The 27438-nt window shown below is 37.1% G+C and overlaps 1 protein-coding gene across 1 annotated transcript in view; it reads right to left on the bottom strand.

Annotated features, from left to right (window-relative positions):
• LOC144980288 (U4/U6 small nuclear ribonucleoprotein Prp4-like) overlaps positions 1–18744 on the bottom strand; it is a 42502-nt gene extending 23758 nt beyond the window's left edge. The window contains exons 1-7 of the mRNA XM_078927929.1: positions 18598–18744; positions 11751–11902; positions 10119–10195; positions 8997–9069; positions 8512–8636; positions 7310–7389; positions 4158–4251 (exon numbers count right to left, since the gene is read on the bottom strand). Coding sequence (XP_078784055.1) covers positions 4158–4251; positions 7310–7389; positions 8512–8636; positions 8997–9069; positions 10119–10195; positions 11751–11901 — 600 coding nt within the window. The 5' untranslated portion in view covers position 11902; positions 18598–18744. The remainder of the gene's footprint in view (positions 1–4157; positions 4252–7309; positions 7390–8511; positions 8637–8996; positions 9070–10118; positions 10196–11750; positions 11903–18597) is intronic.
• Positions 18745–27438: the final 8694 nt, after the last annotated feature.

Here is a 27438-nt window from a genome sequence, read left to right as displayed (position 1 = left end):
CCCCTTAATCGCCGTTGTTATAGAGGCAGTACGGCACAATGGTATAACAGAGCAAAGATAAGTAGCCCCTTAATCCCCATTGTTATAGAGGCAGTGTGGCACAATGGTATAACAGAGCACAGATAAGTAGCCCCTTAATCGCCGTTGTTATAGAGGCAGTGTGGCACAATGGTATAACAGAGCAAAGATAAGTAGCCCCTTAATCGCTCTTGTTATTGAGGCAGTGTGGCACAATGGTATAACAGAGCAAAGATAAGTAGCCCCTTAATCGCTCTTGTTATAGAGGCAGTGTGGCACAATGGTATAACAGAGCAAAGATAAGTAGCCCCTTAATCGCTCTTGTTATACAGGTAGTATGGCACAATGGTATAACAGAGCAAAGATAAGTAGCCCCTTAATCGCCGTTGTTATAGAGGCAGTACGGCACAATGGTATAACAGAGCAAAGATAAGTAGCCCCTTAATCGCCGTTGTTATAGAGGCAGTGTGGCACAATGGTATAACAGAGCACAGATAAGTAGCCCCTTAATCGCCATTGTTATAGAGGCAGTGTGGCACAATGGTATAACAGAGCAAAGATAAGTAGCCCCTTAATCGCTCTTGTTATAGAGGCAGTGTGGCACAATGGTATAACAGAGCAAATATAAGTAGCCCCTTAATCGCTCTTGTTATAGAGGTAGTATGGCACAATGGTATAACAGAGCAAAGATAAGTAGCCCCTTAATCGCCGTTGTTATAGAGGCAGTACGGCACAATGGTATAACAGAGCAAAGATAAGTAGCCCCTTAATCGCCGTTGTTATAGAGGCAGTGTGGCACAATGGTATAACAGAGCAAAGATAAGTAGCCCCTTAATCGCTCTTGTTATAGAGGCAGTGTGGCACAATGGTATAACAGAGCACAGATAAGTAGCCCCTTAATCGCCGTTGTTATAGAGGCAGTGTGGCACAATGGTATAACAGAGCAAAGATAAGTAGCCCCTTAATCGCTCTTGTTATAGAGGCAGTGTGGCACAATGGTATAACAGAGCAAAGATAAGTAGCCCCTTAATCGCTCTTGTTATAGAGGCAGTGTGGCACAATGGTATAACAGAGCAAAGATAAGTAGCCCCTTAATCGCTCTTGTTATAGAGGTCGTATGGCACAATGGTATAACAGAGCAAAGATAAGTAGCCCCTTAATCGCTCTTGTTATAGAGGTAGTATGGCACAATGGTATAACAGAGCAAAGATTAGTAGCCCCCTAATCGCTCTTGTTATAGAGGTAGTATGGCACAATGGTATAACAGAGCAAAGATAAGTAGCCCCTTAATCGCCGTTGTTATAGAGGCAGTACGGCACAATGGTATAACAGAGCAAAGATAAGTAGCCCCTTAATCGCCGTTGTTATAGAGGCAGTGTGGCACAATGGTATAACAGAGCAAAGATAAGAAGCCCCTTAATCGCTCTTGTTATAGAGGTAGTATGGCACAATGGTATAACAGAGCAAAGATAAGTAGCCCCTTAATCGCTCTTGTTATAGAGGTAGTATGGCACAATCGTATAACAGAGCAAAGATAAGTAGCCCCTTAATCGCTCTTGTTATAGAGGCAGTGTGGCACAATGGTATAACAGAGCAAAGATAAGTAGCCCCTTAATCGCTCTTGTTATAGAGGCAGTATGGCACAATGGTATAACAGAGCAAAGATAAGTAGCCCCTTAATCGCTCTTGTTATTTTGTTTGTTTGTTTATTGCTTTAGGTCTCTTCCAACACAATTGAGGTTATATCAGAGACCGCTGAAACAAAAAAACAAGCAATCTAACAAAAATAGTACAAATGTAAATCAAAATGATAACCTAAAGATATCATAAGCTAAATTATAAATAACCAAGAAAAAACAGGCAGAAGATTTACAGAAAAAAATATATCCCCTGTCAAAAATACAATCACAAACCAAAGAAGCAGGATAGGCTAGTAAAGAGAAGAAGAAACGACATCACTATCGGATCGTACATCCATGCGAACATCATAAGTATATGATTCAAGGGTGATGCTCCCATCCAACCACCCGCTTCGCTCTTGTTATAGAGGCAGTACGGCACAATGGTATAACAGAGCAAAGATAAGTAGCCCCTTAATCGCTCTTGTTATAAAGGCAGTATGGCACAGTAATCGCCGTTGTTATAGAGGCAGTGTGGCACAATGGTATAACAGAGCAAAGATAAGTAGCCCCTTAATCGCTCTTGTTATAAAGGCAGTATGGCACAATGGTATCGTCTTCATTTTACAAAACTTGAGGTATTGAGCCCATCACCCACCTGCCACACGATTGGCAATGAGTGTCTCACCGTGAGCCTTTTTTTTGTTGAGCTTTTATATAGCGCAATATCCACTAAACATGCTCAAAGCGCTTTACAACGGGTCCTTGGCCAACAGTAAAAAACTCAACATGTTAGAACGAGACACGATGCCTGTTAGGCGATATTACGATTTTTTCGGACAGAGACAATGCTGTTAACGGCCAGGTACTCATTTTACACCTGAATACAACGAGAGAATATGAGTAAAGAGTCTTTTCCAAGGACTCAACTATGCGCTGAGCGAGGCTCGAACCCAGGACCTTCCGATCACGAGTGTCATAACCACTGGACCACATAGCCGCACAGCGCTGTGTGTTGTCCTAGGCTGCTCCACTTATTTTTCTGAATTAATATTCCTCCCAAAACATTGGAGCTTACTCAATGTCTCCATCGTCTTTGTGTTATATGTTTGTGTTCAGAACAGGGCTCATAAGCTTAAACTGCTAGCTCGCCAATAAAATTTCGTGGAGTTTGTGTGTTGGCTTCATGACCTCAGGAAGTCACAAGTATAAACTCAAGATAATTGGATTCAGTAGTCTGATGTCACGCAGCCCGGCAATGGCGGCCATCTTGGTTCTAAACAAAGAAAATCATTACTTTTTATTCTTCATGCTGGCTAGAACTTTTCATATGCCTTGGGATCAGAATGTGTAAAAGTCAAAAAAAGATCAAATTTATGGGTTTTTCCCTCTGGATACGCTTTTATGCTCGCCGGAGAAATATTTCATACGGGCGTCCGCCATTGTTCCGATATTTTAGAGCCAGTGTTACTAAGTTACCATGCGTCATTAGGAAGGAAGTGACGTTACGACTGTTGAAGACTATTACTACGTTTGAAAGCACTTGTTTTGAGTGGTGGATGGAGCTTAAAGTTGGGCATCCCTCTCGTGGCCAGGCAGAGGTGCTATAACAATTGAGTCATGGGTTCAACTCCCAATACGCTTCAACAGTCGTAACATCACTTCCCTCGTAATGACGCATCCTTACTTAGTAACTGGCTCTAAACTATCGGAAAAATGGCAGGCGGCCTTATGAAATATTTCTCAGACGAGCATAAAAGCGTATCCAGATGAAAAAAAAAACATTATAAATCTGATCATGTTTTGACTTTTACACATTCTGATCACAAGACATATGAAAAGTTCTAGCCAGCATGAAGAATAAAAAGTACTGATTTTCTTTGTTTAGAACCATGATGACCGCCGTTGCTGGGCAACGTGACATCATACTATTGAATCCAATTGCCACAAAAGTTTTTATTCTCTATTGTCTTCTGGCACTTTTCTAGTCACTTCATGTCTTGTTATTATCCTTACAAGCCAGAGTGGTGCTGCTTACTGGAAAATAGTTCCCCTCATAAAGATAAACAAATAAGCCAAAAAATGTTTATGTTAAAAAGAAGAAAGCTTATATAGTTTCCTTTAAAACAAGTGATTCAATCATAGTTTTTGTCAAGAGACAGTTTAGTGATCTTTTGAAAATACTCATAACATGAATATTCATTAACCTAAAAGGCTACACCATTATTTATGCATACCTGCCTACTTGAAAATTTCAAAATAGTGGCTATGAGAAAATCCCGAAAACACAAGATGAATTCAAAGAATAGGCCGACAAATTCCAAATGGATCTGCAGCCAAACAACACCGACTTATACTTCTCGCCCACTTTAATTTTATGTATTTCTTATAATTTCTGGAAATCAATAATAATAATTAGATGCCAACGCAACGGACACTTTAGAATAAAAGCCAGGCACAACAATAAGAACCACGTGTAAAATTATCTCTGCAAATAGGAAAAAATTTATAGAAACAAACCTGTATTCTCTTTTGACGGTGTTGCATCTCTGCGTTCTTCTGGCTAGCTGAGACTAGTTTCTCTTGCTTCTGTTTCTTTATTCTTTCTTTAGCCCTTCAGTAAGGAAAGTAGTATAGAGGAAACTGAATCGGTCCATGCTAAAATTACATATATATAATATCAGTTACGTAACATTATATATGACCTACCGTATCGAAGCGGTATTATGTCGGGATCCACTCAGTAAGGGAAATTGAATTCATAGCCACAAATATCCAACTTGGGTTTAATTTCTGTACGTTCTGGTGGAGTATAAAGACTATTTCTTGCATTGAAGAAATTTCTAAGGTCCAATTTCTCATCATTCTATCTCTAAATTCACTTTTTAGGGTTTGAATCATCCCGACATAATACCGATTTGAGATGGAGGGTCACATATTTAATATATACTTCTTTTGTAAATATAAAATGAAAAGAGTAGTCCTTCAGAGCCATTGGGCCCATAGAGCCTAAGTTTATCCCGGTTTCTATAGCCTGAAACTGACAACAGCAAATTGCTTGCTATCCTTTGGATAGGATGCTAGTCCATCGCAAAGTACTTTCCACCAAATCTAACAGTCTCAGCTACCCATTCACTGCTGGATGGACAGGGGCTCAGAAAACATCTCGACTACACCCGGGATCTCAGTCCCTTTGCGTGTGAAGCGAGTGCTCTACCAACTGAGCTATCAGAGTTGCCATAATGAATGCCACATCTCCATGCATCTCGGTTTATATCATCATCTTCATCCAGGCCTTTATGTCGGTCAAAGGATCCTATTAGCCTGACTAAATTATTTATGAAACATTATTTTAATGCCGACAATAAATAAATATTTGAAATTGAAGTTGAAAGGCCCATCAAATGCTATCATCCTTAACCCTCTCCTTACCACCTGCATTAAAATCGTCACAGTTGTTACGATACAATATACATTTTTCTTATTCAGATTTATTTTGTACATCACAAACTTTTAAGAATGATCTTTGTTTAATTAATAAGAACATAAAGTTGTTTTTGTAGACAGCTTGTTTGAGTTTAGAATAGCAATTTTTCTGCTGGGTAAGCCTGCCATTTTGGGGAAATACTGAAAAGTATCAGTAAGGAAAGAGAGTAGATCATAGAAAAGGACAAATATCCATCCACCTTCTTCTGAACTGTTGCCTTTAAACAACCAATACTTTCATCTTTATGAAAATCAACCCACCAAAACTGACCAAGGTCAGCGGGAAGATTTCAAAAAGCCAGTTTTAACTCACTGACTGCCAAGGTTTTCAGAATTGTAAATCCGCTGACTGCCAAGGTTTATGCATGTTTTTTTCTTTAATTCACAGTGTTCACAATTTTTATAATAAAACAGTTTAAAATGCAAACAAACCTGCTTGCGTTGTTCTTTCAAATGATACCATTTGTATTGTTAAATTTTAATTCTGGATCGCACAGGAATTTTTGAAAAGGAGGTAATATTATGCCAAAAAAAAAAACAAAAAAAAACAACTGAATTAGCGTCAACACTGCCTTGGACCACTGTTCTAATTATAAATTAATGTTCTTTTAACAGATAACAATCACGAACATAATCAGGATCTAGCAATGACTATCCCGCACAAATCTTTGGGCCTCACGAAGTGCCCAAATTCGCGACAAAATATGGGACGAAGCCGTTCCGTACATGCTATTTAAAAAAATTAATTACGAAGCTGTTTATCGATGAATATGACTGAAAGTTGGCACACAGTTAGAAAAGAGGTCATTTTAGATTATGTCAAGCGACACAACTTGTACGATTACCAGAAGACATTTAAAAATAGATTTTTACTCTTTGGAGTACAATATTTCTAAAACTACAAAGAGGAGAGATTTTGTCGCTCATAAGGTTATATATGCACATTTCTTCTATTTATATTTCAAATTTCATTGGATTATGATAAGTACTTTTCCCGTATTCTCACAAAACATCAACCCAATTTGCATTTCAATGAGTGAAAATATGGAGACGGCCATTTTGCTCCACCATCGCGCGACACGAAAATGACGTGAGCGAGGCAAGGCTGCCAGGTGGCCAGACTTTAACCTGACCAAATTCGACTTCAAAAGTGGCTAAATAGAAAATCATATGGCTTTCACTATTAAGACTGGCCTACTTAAAATGAACTAAATTTTAACAAACAGAAAATTGAATAGACTAGGATAAATGTCACTGAGACAAAAATAGATGAATAAAATTTAATAAAAGAAGTAAAATTATATATTTGGCCACACACGTGGCCATCTGGCAACTTGTTCGCGGTGCCTGATGACACAAATCCTCGCGCGCTTTTTTAAAATTAAGGCATTGTTTCATTGTTATGTCATAGGGATAGAAGATACTCTCTCTCTCTCTCTCTCTCTCTCTCTCTCTCTCTCTCTCTCTCTCTCTCTCTCTCTCTCTCTCTCTCTCTCTCGCTCCCTCTCTCTCTCAAATAAATACTAGAAATAACATAAGCCACGGTCTCACGGGACTGATTGATAATAATTTAGCAGGCATTTTTCGTTTGATTTGTATGTGTTGTAGACACAAAATTACACTTCGGAAAAGTTCCAAATGACCAATATTATGTATATTTTAAAACAAAATTATAGTTGACCCTAGCCATACAGCTCTAAAACTATACAAGTTAGAACTTTTCTGATGTCTTCATCATATTTTCTGATAATCATAGTGCCATAAAATTGCCAAGTTTTAATATTTAATTCCACGTATTAAGCGAGATACAGCCACAAACCAGAATAAAATGCAGAAAAAGCGTCCCATATTTTCCGTATTTTTTTCTCTTTGTGAGTCATCCAAATAAATGACACATTTGAAACCGCATAACTTTGTTATATATTAATGGATTTCCAAAATTCAAAAAGATTTTTACTCAGTGGAGATAGGGCTTTGATTTAAGAGGAGTATTTCCTACAAAATAGAAAACAAAAATTTTCATAGTCATTGCTACAGGATCATAACAAAACCAAAAACAAGTAGTTTCATAATGTATTTCACTCGTGAATTACAATTTTTTTTTAACGACAAGTATCGGCCGTGGCAGTCAGTGAATTAAGCCAGAAAAAAAGACATCCCTGATTACTATATTTCATTCGGCTTACCTAGGAATGGAATACTGTGCTATCCAATATCTTGCTTCTTTCAAATCCTTGGAACCTTCATGATACCATGTGATATTGTCCTGGAAAGAAAAATACGAAAGTTGCGGCAATTTCCGACAACAGTGCCTAGATGCAAAAATTCAGCTTATGTCCCATTGAGTTTCTATTATTTTTTTTAATTCATCAAAATACACAGATGAAATATGGGTCTCAAATCGGAACTTTCGAAAAGGAGGAACATTTCACTGGTTTCGCAGAACATTCATTTCATCAGAACTAAAGGGAAGTTATATGCCCCTAATACAGAAAAGTGAGTGGAGCAGGCACTTATGTTGGTAACAACAAGATATGAAGTGAGTAGAAAAGTGCCAGAAGACAATAGAGAATAAATTTTTTTTTTTTTTTCCCGCGGCGGTGGTGGGGTTTGAACCTGCGACCTTATTGGTACGACAACTCCGCCTGGCAGGTGAGAGCGTGGCTCTACCGTGTGAGCTATCCACGAACACAAAAATATTCGTTTCAAACCCAAGTCATTTCTAGATCCCTCTCTCACCCACTTCTTGAGACCGCCGATTCGTTCGCACACCACCATCGCGAAGTAATTTTGACCAGCAGTTAAGCTTAATAGTCAATATTCTCAACACAAACATATAACATATAGATTGAGACATTGAGTATGCTCCGGTGTATGGGGTGAATTTTTAATTCAGAAAAGTGAGTGGAGCAGGCACTTATGTTGGTAACAACAAGATATGAAGTGAGTAGAAAAGTGCCAGAAGACAATAGAGAATAATTTTTTTTTTTTTTTTTTTTTTCACACGGTAGAGCCACGCTGTCACCTGCCAGGCGGAGTTGTCGTACCAATAAGGTCGCAGGTTCAAACCTCACCACCGCCGCGAAAAAAAAAAAAAAAAAATTTTTATTCTCTATTGTCTTCTGGCACTTTTCTACTCACTTCATATCTTGTTGTATGCCCCTAATAATGACAATACTGAACTGGTAAAACAGTATATCATCATTAACATACATATCAACTGACCCTGTAAAAGAGAAGAGATTATTACAGATCTAACAAATATGGATAAACCCTTATAACCAAAGAAAAGAAAATTAACGGAAGTTACCTATTGACAGTAAATAGCTGGGAAATTGAAAGAATTAGCGTAAATTTGAGACCTATGATGAAAGAAATCTATCAATACCTCTTCTTGTTTCTTCAACTCTTGCTGTTTTTCCACTTTCTTTCTCTGAATAGCATGCTCTCCAATCTCTGCAAGAAGCTTCCGCAATCTCTCTCGTCTCTCAGCTGGTCCTTCTCCAAACAGGCCTTGAGAAATTGAACAGAAAAATAAAGAATATAAAAATTCAAAATAAAATTGAATTGTAAATTTCATTTATATCTAGATTTGAAATTCCAGAATTAATCAATCATTCTTGACTTTTCAAAAATGTTATTAAATTTTTTAACGACAGCCAAGATTAGGAAATGGAGACAAATTTTATTATCAGATCTTTTTATTCCAACTTATTTCTTTTTTTAAATTGTGACCGAAATGAGTGAGAAGACAAACAATTTGTTATGTCAAAAAAAAAAAAAAAAAAAAAAAAAAAGGGACCAGATCCAAATTTTCAACAAAATTGTTTCCCCAAACTCCACCCAAAAAATCTTTTTAACTAAAATACTCACAAATTGGTTCACCCAATTGACGAAAGTTGGCTTTAACTTCAGAGTCATCGGTGGACACCTGGATTTGCCTGGCCTGCGGACAAAAAAATAGATTTCCATTTCATATTTTTTTAAAACCCAAATAGACTTTATTTAATCGTTTAGACCCTACCATAGTATTCTATAGATAGAATAAAGTTGACGTCACTCAGGTCTTTGTTATCGTTTTTTTGCCATCCACTTTTATGAGTATTTCTAACTTAACTGTATTGACCAGACTATATAAAAGTTCATGGTGACACATAATTCAGGCCTGCATCTGCTCCCTGAAAAAATTGCCTGAAAATCTGCAAGACATTGGGTCCGGGTACAAGGGGGTCAGGGGTCACGGGGACAACGTCTCTACTGAAGCCGAAGCTTTTTCAAAATAACATGAGCAAAGATCCCCACGTCCCGGAATATTTTTCTCAGAATTTTACCAATTCAATAGGCTGTGAAACAAAATTAAATTAATTTTTTTTCCGGCAGAGCGAAATTGCCCGAAATGCCGGCAAATTCAAATATACAGACCTGATAATTTTGTGTGTTGATCCATTATACTTCTGGATGGCAATGTTGTGAGCTTCTTAGCCAAGCGCATACAATCTATCAGTTTTAGTATTATTCATATAATTTACACAAACTAATGGATTAAATCAAAAGACAAGCCACTGGCACGATCATAACTGGCTACTTCTATCTTTGTTCTGGCATGGAGGAAAATGATTTGCCAGTTTGCATGAAATATTTGTGAAAATCTTTTTTTTTAAACTCAATTTTCAAACTTTTGTTGGCTTTTGTAAAATGGGAATTCAAGGGGAAAGGGGGGGGGGGGGGGGGGGTGTAGAACACTATCTTTTACATATAAAGAAGAAGAAGAAGAAGAAAAAGAAAAAGAAGAAGAAGAAGAAGAAGAAGAAAAAATTATAATAATGATGAATATCATGACAAAAAAGTTAACTATTCAATTAACCCATCAAGATATTAACAAAAAATGAAAAGGAATAAATTTAAAATTAAATAAAAAGACAATAAACTCCTCAACTATCCCCTTTATTCATATAATCGCTGGAGTGTCAAAATAAAGTGTAAATTTAAACTTACTCTTTTTCTTTTTTCAAACTCGGCAATAGCAGCTGCTTGTAAAGCACTCTCACTTGCTTCGAGGTCAAAATGTTTGCCTGAAAACCACATCAAATGGCAATGTCATGAATGAGAAGAAAATTCATTTGACCTTGCAAAATGTTTTATTACAAAAATGATTATACATAAATATGAGGGTTTTTTGGGAGTTTTTTTGCTGTCAATCACCACCTCTCCTGAGCAGCTATGTGGTCTAGTGATGTGACACCCGACCTCGGGCTGGAAGGTTAAGGGTTCGAGTTCCACTCTTAGCTGAGCATTATAATTGAGTCCTTAGAAAAGGCTCTTTACTCAAATTCTCTCACTGTACTCGAGTGTAAAATGAGTACCTGGCTGTTAACACCTTGTCTCTATTGGAAAAAAACAAATGGCCTATTTGATGTCATGTCATGTCCTACATGTTGTTATGGAGTATAAGACATTGTGTTGTTTGCAGACCTGCCAACCCTTCACATTCCAAAAGTGGAATCAGAATGCCTGAAAATAGGAATTTGAGACAAATAGTAGGAATTTCACCTTTTAACAACCCCCCCCCCCCCCCCCCCCCCCCCCCCCCCCCCGCCCCGGCTTCACTAATTTTTTCGTCTTGCCATTATCATCATTTTTTTTGAAAATTTAGAGATAATGGCGGAATAGTACAAAAAGGAAGAGTAAAAATAGGAACGATTCCGCCAAAAGCGGAAGGGTTGACAGGCATGTGTTTGTTTATTTGTTTTTAAGGGTTTTACAGCACTTGCAACACATTTAGGTCACATTAGCGCCAGTATAGAGTTAGAAAATGGGATAGTCAAAACATGTTAGAATTAAAATTAAAGCACATTTTAAAAAGTAAGACAAAGGGAAATTTGTTCAAATAGGGAACAGATGAGGTGATTAAGATTCCAGGAGTACACTACCATTGTGCATAGTTTGCGCTCACCTAAAGGTCTCATCCAGACACAAGCACAGGATCCCACTAAGAGGACCACACTCAAATGTTAACATGATTCATTCAAAACAACAAATAGAACAATAAAGCAGAGAAATGATTTACAAGGAAAAAAATATCATCTCACAAAACTTTAACTATACATTTGACTGTTTCCCTCCCAGTCAAGGACTCTGACGAGGTAAAGGATAAATCTAAGTAATCTCCTTCCAAGACAAAGACAAAAAAAAAAGCAAGTTTGAAGACAGATACAGGGATATAGAACATATATTAAGTGACCTCCCAGTCGACTATGGGAAATCATGAATACCACTCTTTAAAAAAAAAATTGAGCTTATATAGTGCAATTTCCACTCAACGTGCTCAAAGCACTTTACAAGGGGTCCCTGGTCAACAGCAACATTTAACATGAAGGACGGGACATAACGCCTGTTAGGCGATAGTACAATTTTTCGGACAAAGACAATGCTGTTAACGACCAGGTACTCATTTTACACCTGAGTACGGTGAGAGAATGTGAGTAAAGAGCCTTTCCAAGGACTCAACTATGCGCCGAGCGCGAGGCTCAAACCCAGGCCCTTCCGATCCGAAAGCTAGTGTCATACCACTAGACCACATAGCCGCACAGATAAAACCACCCAGATAAAACAATGTCATATTCATACCGTCTGAAATATTAATATGTCCAGCATCTTTCCCAGCAGCCACTGCTTTGTCGTTTGCACCAGCTAGCCTAGCCCTTTCTTGCTCTTCCAATGTTCCGTAATGAACAACTCTCTGTCGTTTGACAAACGCTGGTTCTTCATCATCGGACATCCTAAAAGATTGTCATTACATAACACAAAGTTAAGTTAAATTATTATTATTATTTTGACCATTTTTACAGCGACGAGTCTGACAGCTTTAAAACCACTGTACTAAGGAGTAACACTGCAATGAGTGATTTCCTCCATTGCACTACTACAAAAATTAGATAGCATTCGTTTACGTTATTTGCAGTACTACAGCAAATAGTGGATATCGTTCATTTCTGTTATTTGCAGTAGTACTCCAAATGCTCTGTTCAGTTTCGTCCTGTATTTGCAGTAGTAGCCTACAACAAATGTTTCGTTATTTTGAGCCTAGAGCTTTATAGTATAGAGGATTGGGCGCTATATAAATAATCTACATTATTTATGTTGTTATTATTATTATTATTATTATTATTATTATTATTATTATTATTATTATTATTATTTATTATTATTATCATTATTATTAATATTATTATTATTATTATTATTATTATTATTATTATTATTATTATTATTATTATTATTATTATTATTATTATTATTATTATTATTATTTTGTGATTCGTTCACGATGATGATGTGTCTGTTGTTGTATAGTGATAATGGTGGTGATTGTGGTTGTAGTGGTGGTGTTGTGATGACGTGGTAGTAGTGATGATGACGATAAGGATTATGATGATGATGATGTAATGGTGGTGGTGGTTCTGATAATGATATGGAGGTTGCTGTGATAGTGGTAGTTATGATGAAGTGGTGGTGGTTGTAGTAATAGTGGTACTATTATTTGCAAGAGCACTGAGATACACAAGTCATGAGCAACAGTGAGAGTGAGACTACTGAGAGAGAGAGGGGGAAAGAGAGAGAGAGAGAGAGAGAGAGAGAGAGAGAGAGAGAGAGAGGAGAGAGAGAGAGAGAGAGAGAAGACAGAGAGAGAGAGAAGACAGAGAGAGAGAGAGAGAGAGAGAGAGAGAGAGAGAGAGAGAGAGAGAGAGAGTTTCTGGAACCTTTTAACTGTAAATAAAACAATAAACGGGGACGGGACTTTTCTCATTCAAGTAAACTAACAGCTCTGATAGATGTCAAGATGTGAACGAATGTTATGATCAAGTCGGACAGGTGGGGAAATTTTTATGGATTGGATTGGGGTAACAAAAACAAAATAAAACACGATCTAGTCATGTTTCAGATGTGAAAGAGAAATTTAAACGTTCAAAATCTCAATTCTCAGTCACACAAAATGTTACGATCATCCCTCCTTTTGTTCCTTCTCAATACACTAACACTAACACATTTCAACTTCAAGCAACTTCAAGTCATTCCACAATATCAATACTAGACCGTACTAGACGTCTATACCACAATTTTGAACAGAAAATACCGACAGCGTTGTGTTCAGTGAGGGGACAAATACTAATTTTCAGGTCAAGAGAGTGCTTCTACTACTGCAAATACTGATTTAGCCGTGAAAATCACTATTTGCAGTACGGTCTATAAATAAATATAGGCAGTTTAGTGAGCAGCAGCAGTGGCAGTCAAATTTTGACCCAACTCGCCCATAGGAAAGTTGTGACTGGAAATTGCCGTTCGCGTTTTGGGGGGTTCAATTAAAGATGCATAACTTCGTTATAAAGAGGAATATCGCAGATATTTTGGTATCATTATTTTCGTCTTTCAATTTCCTTTTAAATGGTGCCAATCAAGGAAAAATCCATTAATAATTCCAGAAGTTATAAAAAGTTAAAACTTGGCAATTTTCAAATGCATTTATTTTTTTATTTATCGCGTGTGTTTTTAAAATTTAAACGCTTGTTTTTAGAATAACATCTAAACTTTATTCATGCCAAATTTCAGGGCTCTATATCGATGCGCAGACACCTTTTAACTCTGCGCCGAAATGCCATGTTTACATTATCTTCTCATCATGGCTGCCGAATGATATCGATATTCATATCGATATTTTAAATTTAGTTATGTATTGTTTTTAATTTAGTCCATGATATTTTCAATACTATTATTTACTACGTTTTTATTTTTAATACATACTTTCCAACTTTATTTATGGGCATTTTATAGTTTTTGTTTTAAAAGTTTGTATATTTCTTCTTTGTGAAATCCGATATTAATAATATCGATATTTTAAAAATACCAATTACTTTAATTTAATTTTATTTTACTTTGCCATCAAGTTTCTTTCCCATATGTTTAGATATGTTTATCATTTGTATCCATATTCTAAAGGCCTTAGCCTTAGTAATTATTATGGTAAGAAGTTCTATTAGTTATACATTTTGACACCCCCATACATTGAGAGAGAAGGTGGGGGGGGGGGATAAAATTATATTAATTGTCAGTTCAAATGATGTAATAGCAATAAACCCAAAGTGGTTCAGCATAATTTTTTAAAGTATTAAAAGCCAGAACTTTCCTTCTAATTATAATAGGGAAACCGTTTCAATTTATTTGAACTTTTTCAATCTACCATTTTATTTATATGCAATTAAATTGCCATAGGTAAAAATAAACTCATTATGTCATTACACAACATGTTTATATCTTTTCATTTAAATACTCTCAAACCCTTTTTATCCTCTATGTATTAATTCAAAGAGGGTAATTATTTGCAAATGTTTCAGTGAGATATTGGGGATAAATCCAAAAGTGATATAGCAAATTGTTTCTTACGTCTAGCCGAGTTTTTGATTATGTAACATGTGCGACATATTATGTAATAATGTGTTAATTTGAAATGTTTATCAATGTAAATGCATTGTCCTCGATAAGACGAACATTTTGGTATACATGATAAGAACTCAATATTGACTGTTTTAACCATTTTTTATTAACATCACGCGATTTCGGTCACAACTTTGCAATGGTAATTTTGGGGTAAAAATCGGTCTGAAATTTCAGACTTTGAACTGCCGTAACTACATTTCTAATCAAGATAGAAACAAAATTCAAACTGCTTTGTAATCTGTGTTGCCAGCTCTTTCATATGACATTGGTTTCAAGTGTGAGACGTACATTTAGAATTTCTATTAAACTCCCTAATAAATAGACTGCAAAAATAAGCTAAGCCTGGGCTAAGCTAGGTAGTCGCATCGCCCGTGGCTGAGCCGCTGATCGAGCCCCGATATCGATGTTACGGCTCTGGAGTGAAAATTGTGTTTACCGGTGAACATAGTTTTACTTCCATTGCCGTGGAATCGCTTCCTGTGCACTAATTTCGTCACTTCCGGTCTCATTTTAAAGAGGAGAAGCCAGCGCATCAGGCGGCGTTTTCAGATTTTTAATCCGTTCATTCTTTGTTCAGATGCCAGCTGTTTGAAAATTTGGTAAGTTTTAACTTCATTTTAAATACATTTTTCATTATATTACCTATTTTTAATTAATGTTATATTATTCGCCAACCATTTTTCTCTATTTGTGTGAATTTTGGTGGTGATTGATGCTGGCGAAAGCGTCTTTTAGTGACTTTAAATACGATGCGTGTTCATGAAGTTGGCGACGGCCAACCAGGATTGCCTCTCGATGTATCCCCGAGTCTCCTGTGTACAGTGCAGTCTGTAAACTATCGACTGCGTTTGCTTTTGTGACTTGTATAAATAATTTCAAGCTAAATAATTGCTGTAAAAAGACTGAAAATAGTCCCATCCATAATTTTAGTTTTATTTTATGAATGAATGTTGAAACTGAAATGACTTTTTAACTGGGATGATACCGGACAACTAAAAATTATGTTCCACTGATATTATTTTTTATCTTTTATTTTTGTTTGTTCTGCAGGTTAAGTGTGTTGGTTTAATTTAATGTGGTTAATTTCAATACAAATAATACAGAATAGCATGATAGAGCCATTTCAAGTATATTTCATTCATTACTTTACTCTTTACCACAACAAAAATTATTATATAACTTTTAATTTTGTTGATTTAATCATAATCGAAGTACTTTTTTTGTTTTCAGAGTCAGACGTTCATTATGACACCACATTTTCATGTTTCATTTCCTGCCTTGTATTTTTAAATATGAAATTGAAATAACAATATGAATTTGATTGTCTGCCACCTCCAACTCCCGTCGTCTGCCGCCTCGAACTCCAGTCGTCTGTCTTGTATTTTTAAATATGAGATTGAAATAACAACATGAATTTGATTGTCTGCCACCTCCAACTCCAGTCGTCTGCCTCCTCCAGCTCCAATAATCTGCCTTGTATTTTTATATATGAAATTGAAATAACAACATGAATTTGATTGTCTGCCACCTCCAACTCCCGTCGTCTGCCGCCTCTAACTCCTGTCGTCTGTCTTGTATTTTTAAATATGAGATTGAAATAACAACATGAATTTGATTGTCTGCCTCCTCCAGCTCCAATAATCTGCCTTGTATTTTTAAATATGAAATTGACATAACAACATGAATTTGATTGTCTGCCACCTCCAACTCCAGTCGTCTGCCGCCTCGAACTCCAGTCGTCTGTCTTGTATTTTTAAATATGAGATTGAAATAACAACATGAATTTGATTGTCTGCCACCTCCAACTCCAGTCGTCTGCCGTCTCGAACTCCAGTCGTCTGTCTTGTATTTTTAAATATGAGATTGAAATAACAACATGAATTTGATTGTCTGCCACCTCCAGCTCCTATAATCTGCCTTGTATTTTTGAATATATGAAATTGTAATAACAACATGAATTTGATTGTCTGCCACCTCCAACTCCCGTCGTCTGCCGCCTCCAGCTCCAATAATCTGCCTTGTATTTCTAAATATGAGATTGAAATAACAACATGAATTTGATTGTCTGCCACCTCCAACTCCCGTCATCTGCCTCCTCCAGCTCCAATAATTCGCCTTGTATTTTTAAATATGAAATTGAAATAACAACATGAATTTGATTGTCTGCCACCTCCAACTCCAGTCGTCTGCCGCCTCTAACTCCAGTCGTCTGTCTTGTATTTTTAAATATGAGACTGAAATAACGACATGAATTTGATTGTCTGCCACCTCCAACTCCCGTCGACTGCCTCCTCCAGCTCCAATAATCTGCCTTGTATTTTAAATATGAAATTGAGGTAACAACATGAATTCGATCGTCAGTCTCCCCCAACTACTTCTGTATCATTGCTTGGACTTCGATGTATTTATTCAGTATCATTACCTGGATATTGCCTGTGTCTACATTCCATGCAGCCAACAACCCAGAGTGCCTAGATTTTGTTGTCTTCTGTCTTTTGCCACATATCAGCCATCTTATGGATTTAAGCGAGTCAGTACGTGAGTACCCTTTAATCTGTTCTCTTAGTGATGTTGAATGCAAAGCAATTATCAAATTTTCTAAAGTTCATTTCAATTTTAATGTAGTTTAATAGTTAGTCATATGATACATCTCTTCGAGATGTTCAGTTTGATATATGACATGCCTATGTTGCAGAAAGTTTGCAAAGTGTCGGTATTTATCGGCTTATTGTTTGTTATTATGTAATATGTTACGTAATATTCAATTTTGCATTTTCAGGTTAAGTTTTCTCTACCACTCTTATGTAGTTCTTGTTTTTAATTTTGCATTTTTATCACTGACCATGTTTGCATATATAAAGCGGCAAGCTTGTTTCTCCCGAGTACTGTTGGTGCCCAAATGTCTTGTCCAAGGATGCAAAAACATTGGGCAGTACATTTGCAAGTTGCATTTACTGACACTTGTTCAACTTTATTTCTAGCCCTGTTCATTGTTTTTTTGGTTTTTTTTTCTTCTCTCCGAATACCAGTCATCTTTCGTCTGTTGCTCATTTGCCAATGCCAAATATTAAGTGCCTTCCCCAAGGACACAACTTTAGTGTCTAAATTCATACGTTTACGCTCCTTTCCTCTTGTTTTAACAATTTTTGTGTTCAAAATTAATCATAGCCATAGTATTGTAAGCATGCTCTGGAAGAAGACCACCCTCAAATCTGTTTTTAAAGTTATTATCCGTTCCTCGCGTCTTTTTTTTTCATTTTCTAGGGTTATGTAATTGCATGACGTTGCATAATATTGCATAATAATCATTTAATTTTTTAAAAATTTGCTTCGTCTTTCCTTTGCGATCATTTTGATATATGGTTTTATATGTATTCCACCCCAAATAACCGTGATTTTCCATTTCCCCCGCTTTTCGGTTGCTCTCTGGTCACAGTTTTAGTTTCTTTTTTCCTCTTAAATTATATTAAGTATTTTGGTCCACTTTTGCGGACTAATAATCCCGTAACTTTGGTTCTAATTGTCACATTGTCATAATTTTGGTACCATTGAAAAGTGTATTTCTTGCAGAATAGCATGAGACTATTTTGAAAACAATTGCTGCAATCTCAAATTTTCATGCAACTACCTACTAAGCACTCAATTTTTTAATTATTTTTTTTTACATTAAAAAAGTTTGGCTGTTGACTGTTGTCGTTGTTTATCGTGATCAACATAAAACATCTGGCTCGCAAGACACCGGCAAACTACTCCGCTCAGCAGGGACCACTTTTTTACGATAGTACCGGCAGATTGGACATCCGTATGAGTACGAGTATGAGTACTATGAGTATGATTCTAATGACCATGATCGGCAGTCAGCCAGTCTAAGTCTATCTCAAAATCAAATCCAGCAAAATGAAACTAAAAACGCTAATTCCAAAGCACTTGTCCCTGAGGACAACCCTCTTTATTTCTAGATATCAATGTCAGGGTTTGATACCTTTGAATTTGAGATATCAATGATAACTTGAGGAATCTATAGATGAGGAATGTTGAGATGTATACGTCTTAACCAGATTTTAAGCATCCCGCAACGATTTCATGTACGCCGCCATCTTGATGAAACTTAAGATTAAAAATTGGGATCTTGGAATTTCCCGGAATAAAAAAATTATCCCAAGAATTTCGGGCCCCAGTTTAACTTTTTTTTTTCGTGCCAAATTCCTCAAAGTTGTTACTTTTAAATGTATTTGGTACGGGGGAGAAATGATTTGGCAAATCTATTTCTTTTTGGCACTTTTTGAGTTCTGGTATTGGAATTCTATTTAATTTCCTCTTCCTGTTTCTCTGTAGTTTTTTCCTAGAACGTAGTGATTCCTCTTCGTCTTCTTCAGACTTCAGATTCAAGAGGCTTGCCAGGTTGGATTATTTCCATCCAAAATGCCTATTTTTAATAATAACATATCTTTATATTATTGTCCTCAAAATGGTGGCCATTTGTCATTTGGTTACAAATTTATAACAATGCAATATATTGACATAGACACACTCACACATATGCACACTAGTAACATCGTAGTCATCGTCACCATCATCGGCATCAACAACATCAAAATTATCATCATCATCATTATCATCATCATCATCATCATCATCATCATCATCATCATCATCATCATCATCATCATCATCGTCGTCGTCGTCGTCGTCGTCGTCATCACAACAACCTTCCTAATATTCCGTTACAATCCTTCACTTTCACCATTCCCCTATGACACCATCAGCATCATCCTCATCATACTCCATATTATATTATCTTCCTGTAACAAGCTGTGACAGGGAAAGCTTGTGGTCCTTCTCTCTCTCTCTCTCTCTCTCTCTCTCTCTCTCTCTCTCTCTCTCTCTCTCTCTCTCTCTCTCTCTCTCTCTCTCTCTTTCTTTCTTTCTTTCTTTCTCTCTCTCTCCTCTCTCTCTCCTCTCTCTCTCTCTCTTTCTCTCTCCCTCTATCTCTCTCCCTATCTTCTCCCCTTCCCTCTCTCTCTCCCTCTCTCTCTCTCCTCTCTCTCTCTATCTATCTATCTCTCCCTCTATCTCTCCCTCTCTTTCCCTCTCTCTCCCTCTCTCTCTCCCTCTCTCCTCTCTCTCTCTCCTCTCTCTCTCCCTCTCTCTCTATCTCTGAAGTCTGTGGGTGTCATTTTAAGTTTGGATTTTTGGAATATTTTGCCTGTAAAAATGTTTCAAAATTAAAATAATTTTTTTTTTCAATGAAAAAATACACTTTAAATAACAATATTTAGTAGTATTACAAATGTAGACTCTGATAATAAACTGAATTGTCGTATTTGGCTGCTCATAAGAAGTTCGACCGTCCATCTGCTGAGCCGCGAAGTTTTGGCGGTAACCAACCAAAGTAGCCAAAGAAATCCTAGGAAATTTGTTGCGCTAGCCTACCAGGGACCTGGAACCCATACTTACTTGCTTGAGTGTTAAGTTTTTGTTTTGAGAAATGACGGTGGTAAAATTTAGCATAAAGATCTGAGTTATGCAAAAATGAGTAATTTTGTGACTTGGCAAACTATGCATTGAGTGAGGCCTTCAGAAAGCTCCTAAGAAACAATAAAACCTAGTACCTTTAACTAACCCTAAGGTAAAAACAAACACCCTAACGCCATTACTAAGACTTATGACTAACCCTAATAGAAAAAAAAAATCATCCGACCTCGAGCTAACCCTAAAAGAAGAAATAACTTAGGACTGCTAGCAATACTTCACAAAACAAAAATGCGGCGGAAAGCAAAATCAATGGTCGTATTAGGAAAGTTTAAACATTCACTAATCTATCGAGGTTTGTTTTAGAGTTTTTAAAATGCTACTATACATTGACCAAAAAAAAAAAAATGCCTTTTCCGCCACAGAGAGAACATCAATTTGGTTTTGAAGTGTCTCAAGCCGCTTTCACCGGAAGCCAGGACGAGAGACGCATGCGCACATCCAACATGACGTTCTCTCTCTAATAACTTTTCCGCCGGTGACTGACGTCACAGACTATGGGTGACGTCCAATCAAGGGACGCTACTCTTCCGCTAATCTCATTCCCTATATTGACAAATTGAATAAATAAACGATCCAATGTGAAAATACAAATTGAAAGAAATGCTAGCACGAGGAGCTTTCGGAAGGCCTCCCTGCGTTGAGGTGTCCTGATGCTGTAGTTGAAAGAATGTGTGTGGTTTTTTTTTTACAGCAATCAAAATCAAAACAAAACCAAGAAACAGAATACAGTTGAGTACACTGAAGGCTATTGTGAGTTCCACGGTGACATGATTTAAACGTTGCACAGATTCTGTTGTAACAAAAAGTAGTATGATCCAACGATTTGAGTCCATAACTGTATACACCAGTACAACAAAAGCAAACATCAAAGCAACGTATGTAGATATAATTGAGCTTTTTAAAAAATATATAGCGCAATATCCACTAAATGTGCTCAAAGCGCTTTACAAGGGGTCCCTGGTCAACAGCAACATTTAACATGTAGGACGGGACATGACGCCTGTTTGGCGATATTACAATTTTTCGGACAAAGACAACGCTGTTAACGGCCAGGTACTCATTTTACACCTGAGTACGGTGAGAGAATGTGAGTAAAGAGTCTTTTCCAAGGACTCAACTATGCGCCGAGCGAGGCTCGAACCCAGGACTTTCCGATCCGAAAGCGAGTGTCATACCACTAGACCACATAGCCGCCGATATGGTGTAGACCCAAGACAAGAGGAGAAAGAGGATAGGATGATATTTCTCTAATTTTTCTTTTTATATTTCAAAAAATATTTGGGTAAACTAGACATTTTTTCCCCTGAAATTTGGAATTATTTTTTTAAAATCTGGATTATTTTTCGTAATGGTTTTGATAATTTATGAAATATTTTCTGGAATCCGGCTCTTCCAGCTGAAAGTTCCTTGTGGAAGACTCATCAGCTTAGCATCCACTATTGTTTTACCGGGAGCTACCCAAGTTGTTCCACAGTCTTATAGTTGAGGGCAGAAACGAGAGAAGATGGCAGTCCACTAGCTCTAGATTGTGGCAACATAAAATTGCCAGGTTTCCTCTTGTTCGGTTGGAGGCCATGTAATAGCAACCTGACCTGTTTTGTTTTTTGTTTTTTGTTTTTGTTCTGGCCTTTGTAAAATACATTTAGTTGAATTCTATACTTTTCTCCAATTGTTCCAAATGGGGTGTCATATTATATAGGGAATGAGATTAGCGGAAGAGTAGCGTCCCTTGATTGTTTTTTTTTTTTTTTTTGTTGGTGTTTGTTTGTTTTTAAGTAAAGACTGAAAAGTGTGTCTGTTTGAGTGTGTAAATGTGTGTGTGTGTGGGGGGGGGGGGAGTGTTAGTGATATTTTAGATTGTTATTCAGAGAGCATGATCTAGTCATGGTTATGCGCTATACAAGTGCTATATTATTATATCATTATTATACACACATACAAAACAAGTCCAATTCTACATAGCGTAAACAGTTTGGGGAAACAATGGGGGGAGGGGGGGTGTGATATCAACGTGTACATTTTTGGAGCTTTTTATAGCGCAATATCCACTAAATTATGTGCACAAAGCGCTTTACAAGGGGTCCCTGGTCAACAGCAACATTTAACATGTAGGACGGAACATGACGCCTGTTAGGCGATATTACAATTTTTCGGACAAAGACAACGCTGTTAACGGCCAGGTACTCATTTTACACCTGAGTACGGTGAGAGAATGTGAGTAAAGAGCCTTTTCCAAGGACTCAACCGTGCGCCGAGCGCGAGGCTCGAACCCAGGACCTTCCGATCCGAAAGGGAGTGTCATACCACTAGACCACATAGTAGCACATATATTATGCATATTATCCAGGTCTGGCATCCGAATTCACTTATTGGCCTAGTTTAACATTGTTGTTATGGACAATACAATATCTTGCCTCATTTTTTCATTTTAAAAAAAAAAGAGATTTCCATTACAACAATAAACCCATAAGAAATTGGGTTATCAGACCTATAAATAAGGGCACTTCGGGTTAAATCCATTTATTGCACAACAGTTTCTGAAATTTCCCTGTACGGAATTGCCTACTACTCATTTACTAATGTGTGTACGTTGGTAATTAATTAAAAGTTGGGAAAATCCAATAAAGGGAAATCCCCACTTTCTCCTGACTATGAGTCAGGTGAGTCCAGGTAAGCTAATAAAAACTGAAATAATATTGAGGAAAACAACCACATTATGGCTATTTTTAGTGGGCTCTCATCCCACCTCGACTAGTTAAAATAAAACTTGTACCATATTTTCATCATCATCATCATCATCATCATCATCATCATCATCATCATCATCATCATCATCATCATCATCATCATCATCAACAACATCACCATCATCATCATCATCTTGAACATTCACACATCAAAAACTCCTGAACATTTCCATTACAACAATAAGCCTTAAATTATGTGGATTATCAGACCTGCAAAACAAGTACACGTCGCTCTACCTCAATCAAAAAGTTGCATTCCGTTCCACAACCGGTGCGCACGTGTTGACGTGGATATCCTCACATTCTACAACACAATTGGTCGAATTGTGAATTCATATGAGTGATGAACCATCCATTTACCGATCACTTGGAATCTTTCCGTCTAACTGATCACACGCATTTTTGGTCTCTCTCTCGTATTGGTGACGAGAATTATAATATTAATACTACCCAGCTATTGTAGGAATCTTTACTTCTTTTTGTAATTTTTTATTAAGTTAATGATGTGTTTAATTCTTGAGTGTATTTCAGTGGATTATTGTGTATCGTGTTTTAAATAATTCGTTACATTGATTTAATTTTGTATAATCACTGTGTCTGGAGATTGAGAGTAAGTTGCCTCATTTAACACCCTGCCTTTTCCATGATTATACAAGCATCGCCGTTTCTTATCTTTATTACGTTTTTATATATATAATTGATAGCTATTCAGTAGCTGCTATATGATATTGTTGTTATGATTTTGATGAGTTCTATTTAGTTAGGTTATGTTTTAGGTGTTTTTGCTCATGGATTGTTTAGTTGTAGGAACTTGGCTGCTAGATAATAGATTTTAGCATACTTGGGGACCAATACGATGAGGGCGCGGTTGGACATTATTGCACAACCCGGCATCATCAGTGTTCCTCAGTCCCCTGTTTTAGGGGGTTCAAAGGAACTGATTACGTCTTAGACGTGATTTCCACACGTCTTTTTCTGGTAGGGATGTTCCTGAATCCACGGGAAATGACATAAGTTACGTCAGGACAGAACATCAGAGGTTCACATTAGTCTTGTTTCAATAATTTGTCACATCAAACTATGGGCATAATCATAATATGAGGGGTGTGGCCATATCGGGGACTAAGGGTGTGGTTTAGTTTTGGAGCGGTCTGATTCGAGGGATATAGACGGCCAAACACAGCGAATGTTATGAGGCTTGATCTAATCAGTCAGATGCATAGCCCTACTATGACTCTTTTAGTACGCCATGGTAAGATGTCCCGGGGTTGAAGAAAAATTATCCATATAATTAATATTCATTAGCAACGTGCATCCTTAGTGGTATCTGGTACTTAGCCCCCCCCCCCCCCCCTCCCCACATAGACACATAGATAACACAGGACGGTAGTCTGTGGATAGACACTCAGTAAGTGTAGAGGAATATAGCCACGCCCCTGGGGGACAGTCGCAAGGCTCAACTATGTAAACTATCGGTAACCTACGTTGGAGACGTGAAAATTAGGGGCTCCTTCTATTCTATATGGGCGTGTTCAATGTCAAGTCAGTAAAAGTGGCATTTGTGTATTGATGGTGTGTGATTAACTAAAATACACGCCTTTTCTGCCCACTGTATCTTACCTTATAGTTGAAATTACTCAAAAATTAATCATAAATTACTCACTGAATAGAAACCTTCGAAACCCGTGCCTAATTTACTATACGTTTGATGCTTATATCTTAATTTTAATATGATAGATGGGATAGATGCCAGGGCATCATTGAGTACTATAAGTAGAATTTAGATAGATGCATTTGCTTCCATGGCCAGTGTTGCGGTAAGTCGCGTCTGGAGGGTAACAGTCGTGACGTCACTTCCCTCGTATAGAATACGTATAGTAACCTACTGATCATGTTTTTTACTTTTATACATTCGGATCACATGACATGTGAAGTTCTAGCCAGAATGAAGAATAAAAATAGTGCCAATTTTCTTTGCTGGGCGGACGTGACTTCAGACTATTGAATCCGATTGACACCCCCTCCCTTTACTTTGAGTAGATGAGACGATGAGACGTTTCGATATTACTAAGAGTCGGAATAACATGACATTTTGCGGTTATAGCTTTTAGCTCTCGCAAAGCCATCCAAACGCTGTGGTGGAGTAGCTCTTTGATGTCATCGCTTCCATCGCTTGTTGGGTATTGCAACTACCCTCTGGTGGTGCGGAAGGTGTTACATATTTTGCATAACAATAACGTAATCCCGGGACGGGAGGTAGCGTCTTTGTTTCGGCCGGCCAGTTAAAGAGCATGTGATTAGTCGAACACGTTGATATGCTTGACTCACAATTCTACAGGAATGGACAGTGTCGGTTGATCAAAGAATATAACATTGTTGTTTACCAACCATTTTTCCACTCTGAAGTTCCTATCTCTCTATTATAATAAAATTGATACTACGAATGACAAAATCGACCAACAAATTAGGGATTACAAGTTATTCATAATAAGAATAGGTACTTTTAAAAGTTTACAATAATCCTTATCTAAGTCACTTTTCATCATCAAAGTCGAACCTTTTTCCCGATTTTTATCAAACAAAGTACAAAGTTAATAATTTTCACCGCGGATAATATGGGATCCATATCTACATGTTTTAATTTTTTGAATCAAAGCTGGAAACATCCTGCGAAACTGGAAATCCTGTCATTTTCTTCACAACGATTAGGTTTTACTGATTGAGAACAGTCTTGACTACTCCGCCCATGGATATTTGGTGGTTGTCGCTATTGGCGGGTTGAATTTTAGAGTTAAAGCGGCCTTGGCTATTGTTGTGACTGCGCGGGATCATTTATGGCGCGGAGTTGCTTGGTTGATGTTGAATAATGTAATGTTTATACAAGAGGCGATATGGCTAACCTGAGAGTACTTCGGTGTATTTATTTCAATTGCACTGCAGTATAATAGATTACACCCTTTGATGCTATTTATTTTTGGAACCATAATTCTTAGGCAATAATAATTATGGTTTTTCGTTGTTATTATGTGCCGTTGGCTTCGGGGGAAGAATGGCGATTTTTTAATCGTTATCTATATTTTTAATGGGCATATCTTCTGACATCTATGGCTAGCAGCCAGCGACATCTATACGAAGGCCTTGCTAGCAGCTCTATCGTCGCATGAGGTTCTCACATGTTTTGGCTTAAGTTCGTTTTGGAACGGGGTAATTCGGTTACTATCGGCTCTTTATGATTATGCTGAGGAACATAGAATGGATGAGTTATGGGCCTTGTTATCCAGTTATTATTCTCTTTACCGACATGTGAGAAACTATGATGGAGGCTATGTGAGCTAGACCTGTAACGATTATCTACTCATAACCAATTATCCGCGGATTAAAAAATATTGACAAAATGTTTATAATGTGCGGCTATGCTATGTGGCCTTGTGATATGACACTCGCGGTCGCATCGGAAGGTGTCGGATTCCAGCCTTGCTTAGGGTATAGTTGAGTGCTCGGGAAAGGCTCTTTTTTCACATTCCCCAATGATTTACTATATTATATACTTGTTGCTTTCTCTCACCTACTCAGGTGTAAAATGTGTATTTGACCATTAACGTGCTGTCTGGGAATTTGGTAATATCGACCAATATCATTGACATCTAGTAGCGTTCTACATTTTAAATGTTGCTGTTGGACAGTGACCCTTTGTAAAGCGCTCTGAAACACATTTAGTGGATTTGCGCTCTATATATATTATATATATATATATATATATATATATATATATATATATATATATATATATATATAAGATCTTATTTGTATGTAATATGACCGTCTATAATATGATCGCATTTCCTTAGGGTCGGATTACTTTGGAGAATTTCTAGTCTATTTGGCAATGCGTCTGTTGATTTCTAACAACGAAGCCATCTCACACCCTCACAAGACTATATATGTTTCTTCTTTATGCCATGATGGTGGACCTCCATTCACTCAGGGGGCATATCTTAGCACAGTTTTTTGTTACAAAGGATTGGAACGAAGACTTCAAGATTTTGTCTTCTCTATGCCTAATATAGGACTAATATGACAACAATGATTTATTGGAACTGGTTTATATATACAGACACTGACATTTTTTCAATACTCATTATATGCTGTTATGATGGCATATTATAATGACGATATATCATTTTTGTTTTTTTGTTTGTTTTTGTTTTTCTATCAGGAGCATAGACACGTGTCAATTGTTCAATATTTCATTAGATGCTTTTACGATGGCATATATTATACTGATGATTTTGCACCTTTTTTCAATCAGGAGCCTTAATTTATTACTACGGTATTTCGTTACTAAGAGAGGAGCATAGGCTTTTTGCTCTCGATACCTACTATGCTAGTGTGGGAGAATGATTTTTTGTAGCTGCTAGCATTGTTTATTACGTGAGAAGATAGAAGGTCTTAGTATATCATCAATTTTCTCAGCTTTACACTGTTATGGTAGTATGACAGAGAATCTAACAGTTAGTGGTACTAACAATTGACTAGTGTAT

The sequence above is a fragment of the Berghia stephanieae genome, chromosome 9 (assembly GCF_034508935.2).
Source record: "Berghia stephanieae isolate SIO BIC M18660-M18661 chromosome 9, UCSD_Bste_1.3, whole genome shotgun sequence".
NCBI classification, from domain to species: domain Eukaryota; kingdom Metazoa; phylum Mollusca; class Gastropoda; order Nudibranchia; family Aeolidiidae; genus Berghia; species Berghia stephanieae.
This window is presented reverse-complemented; position numbering and strand designations above follow the sequence as displayed.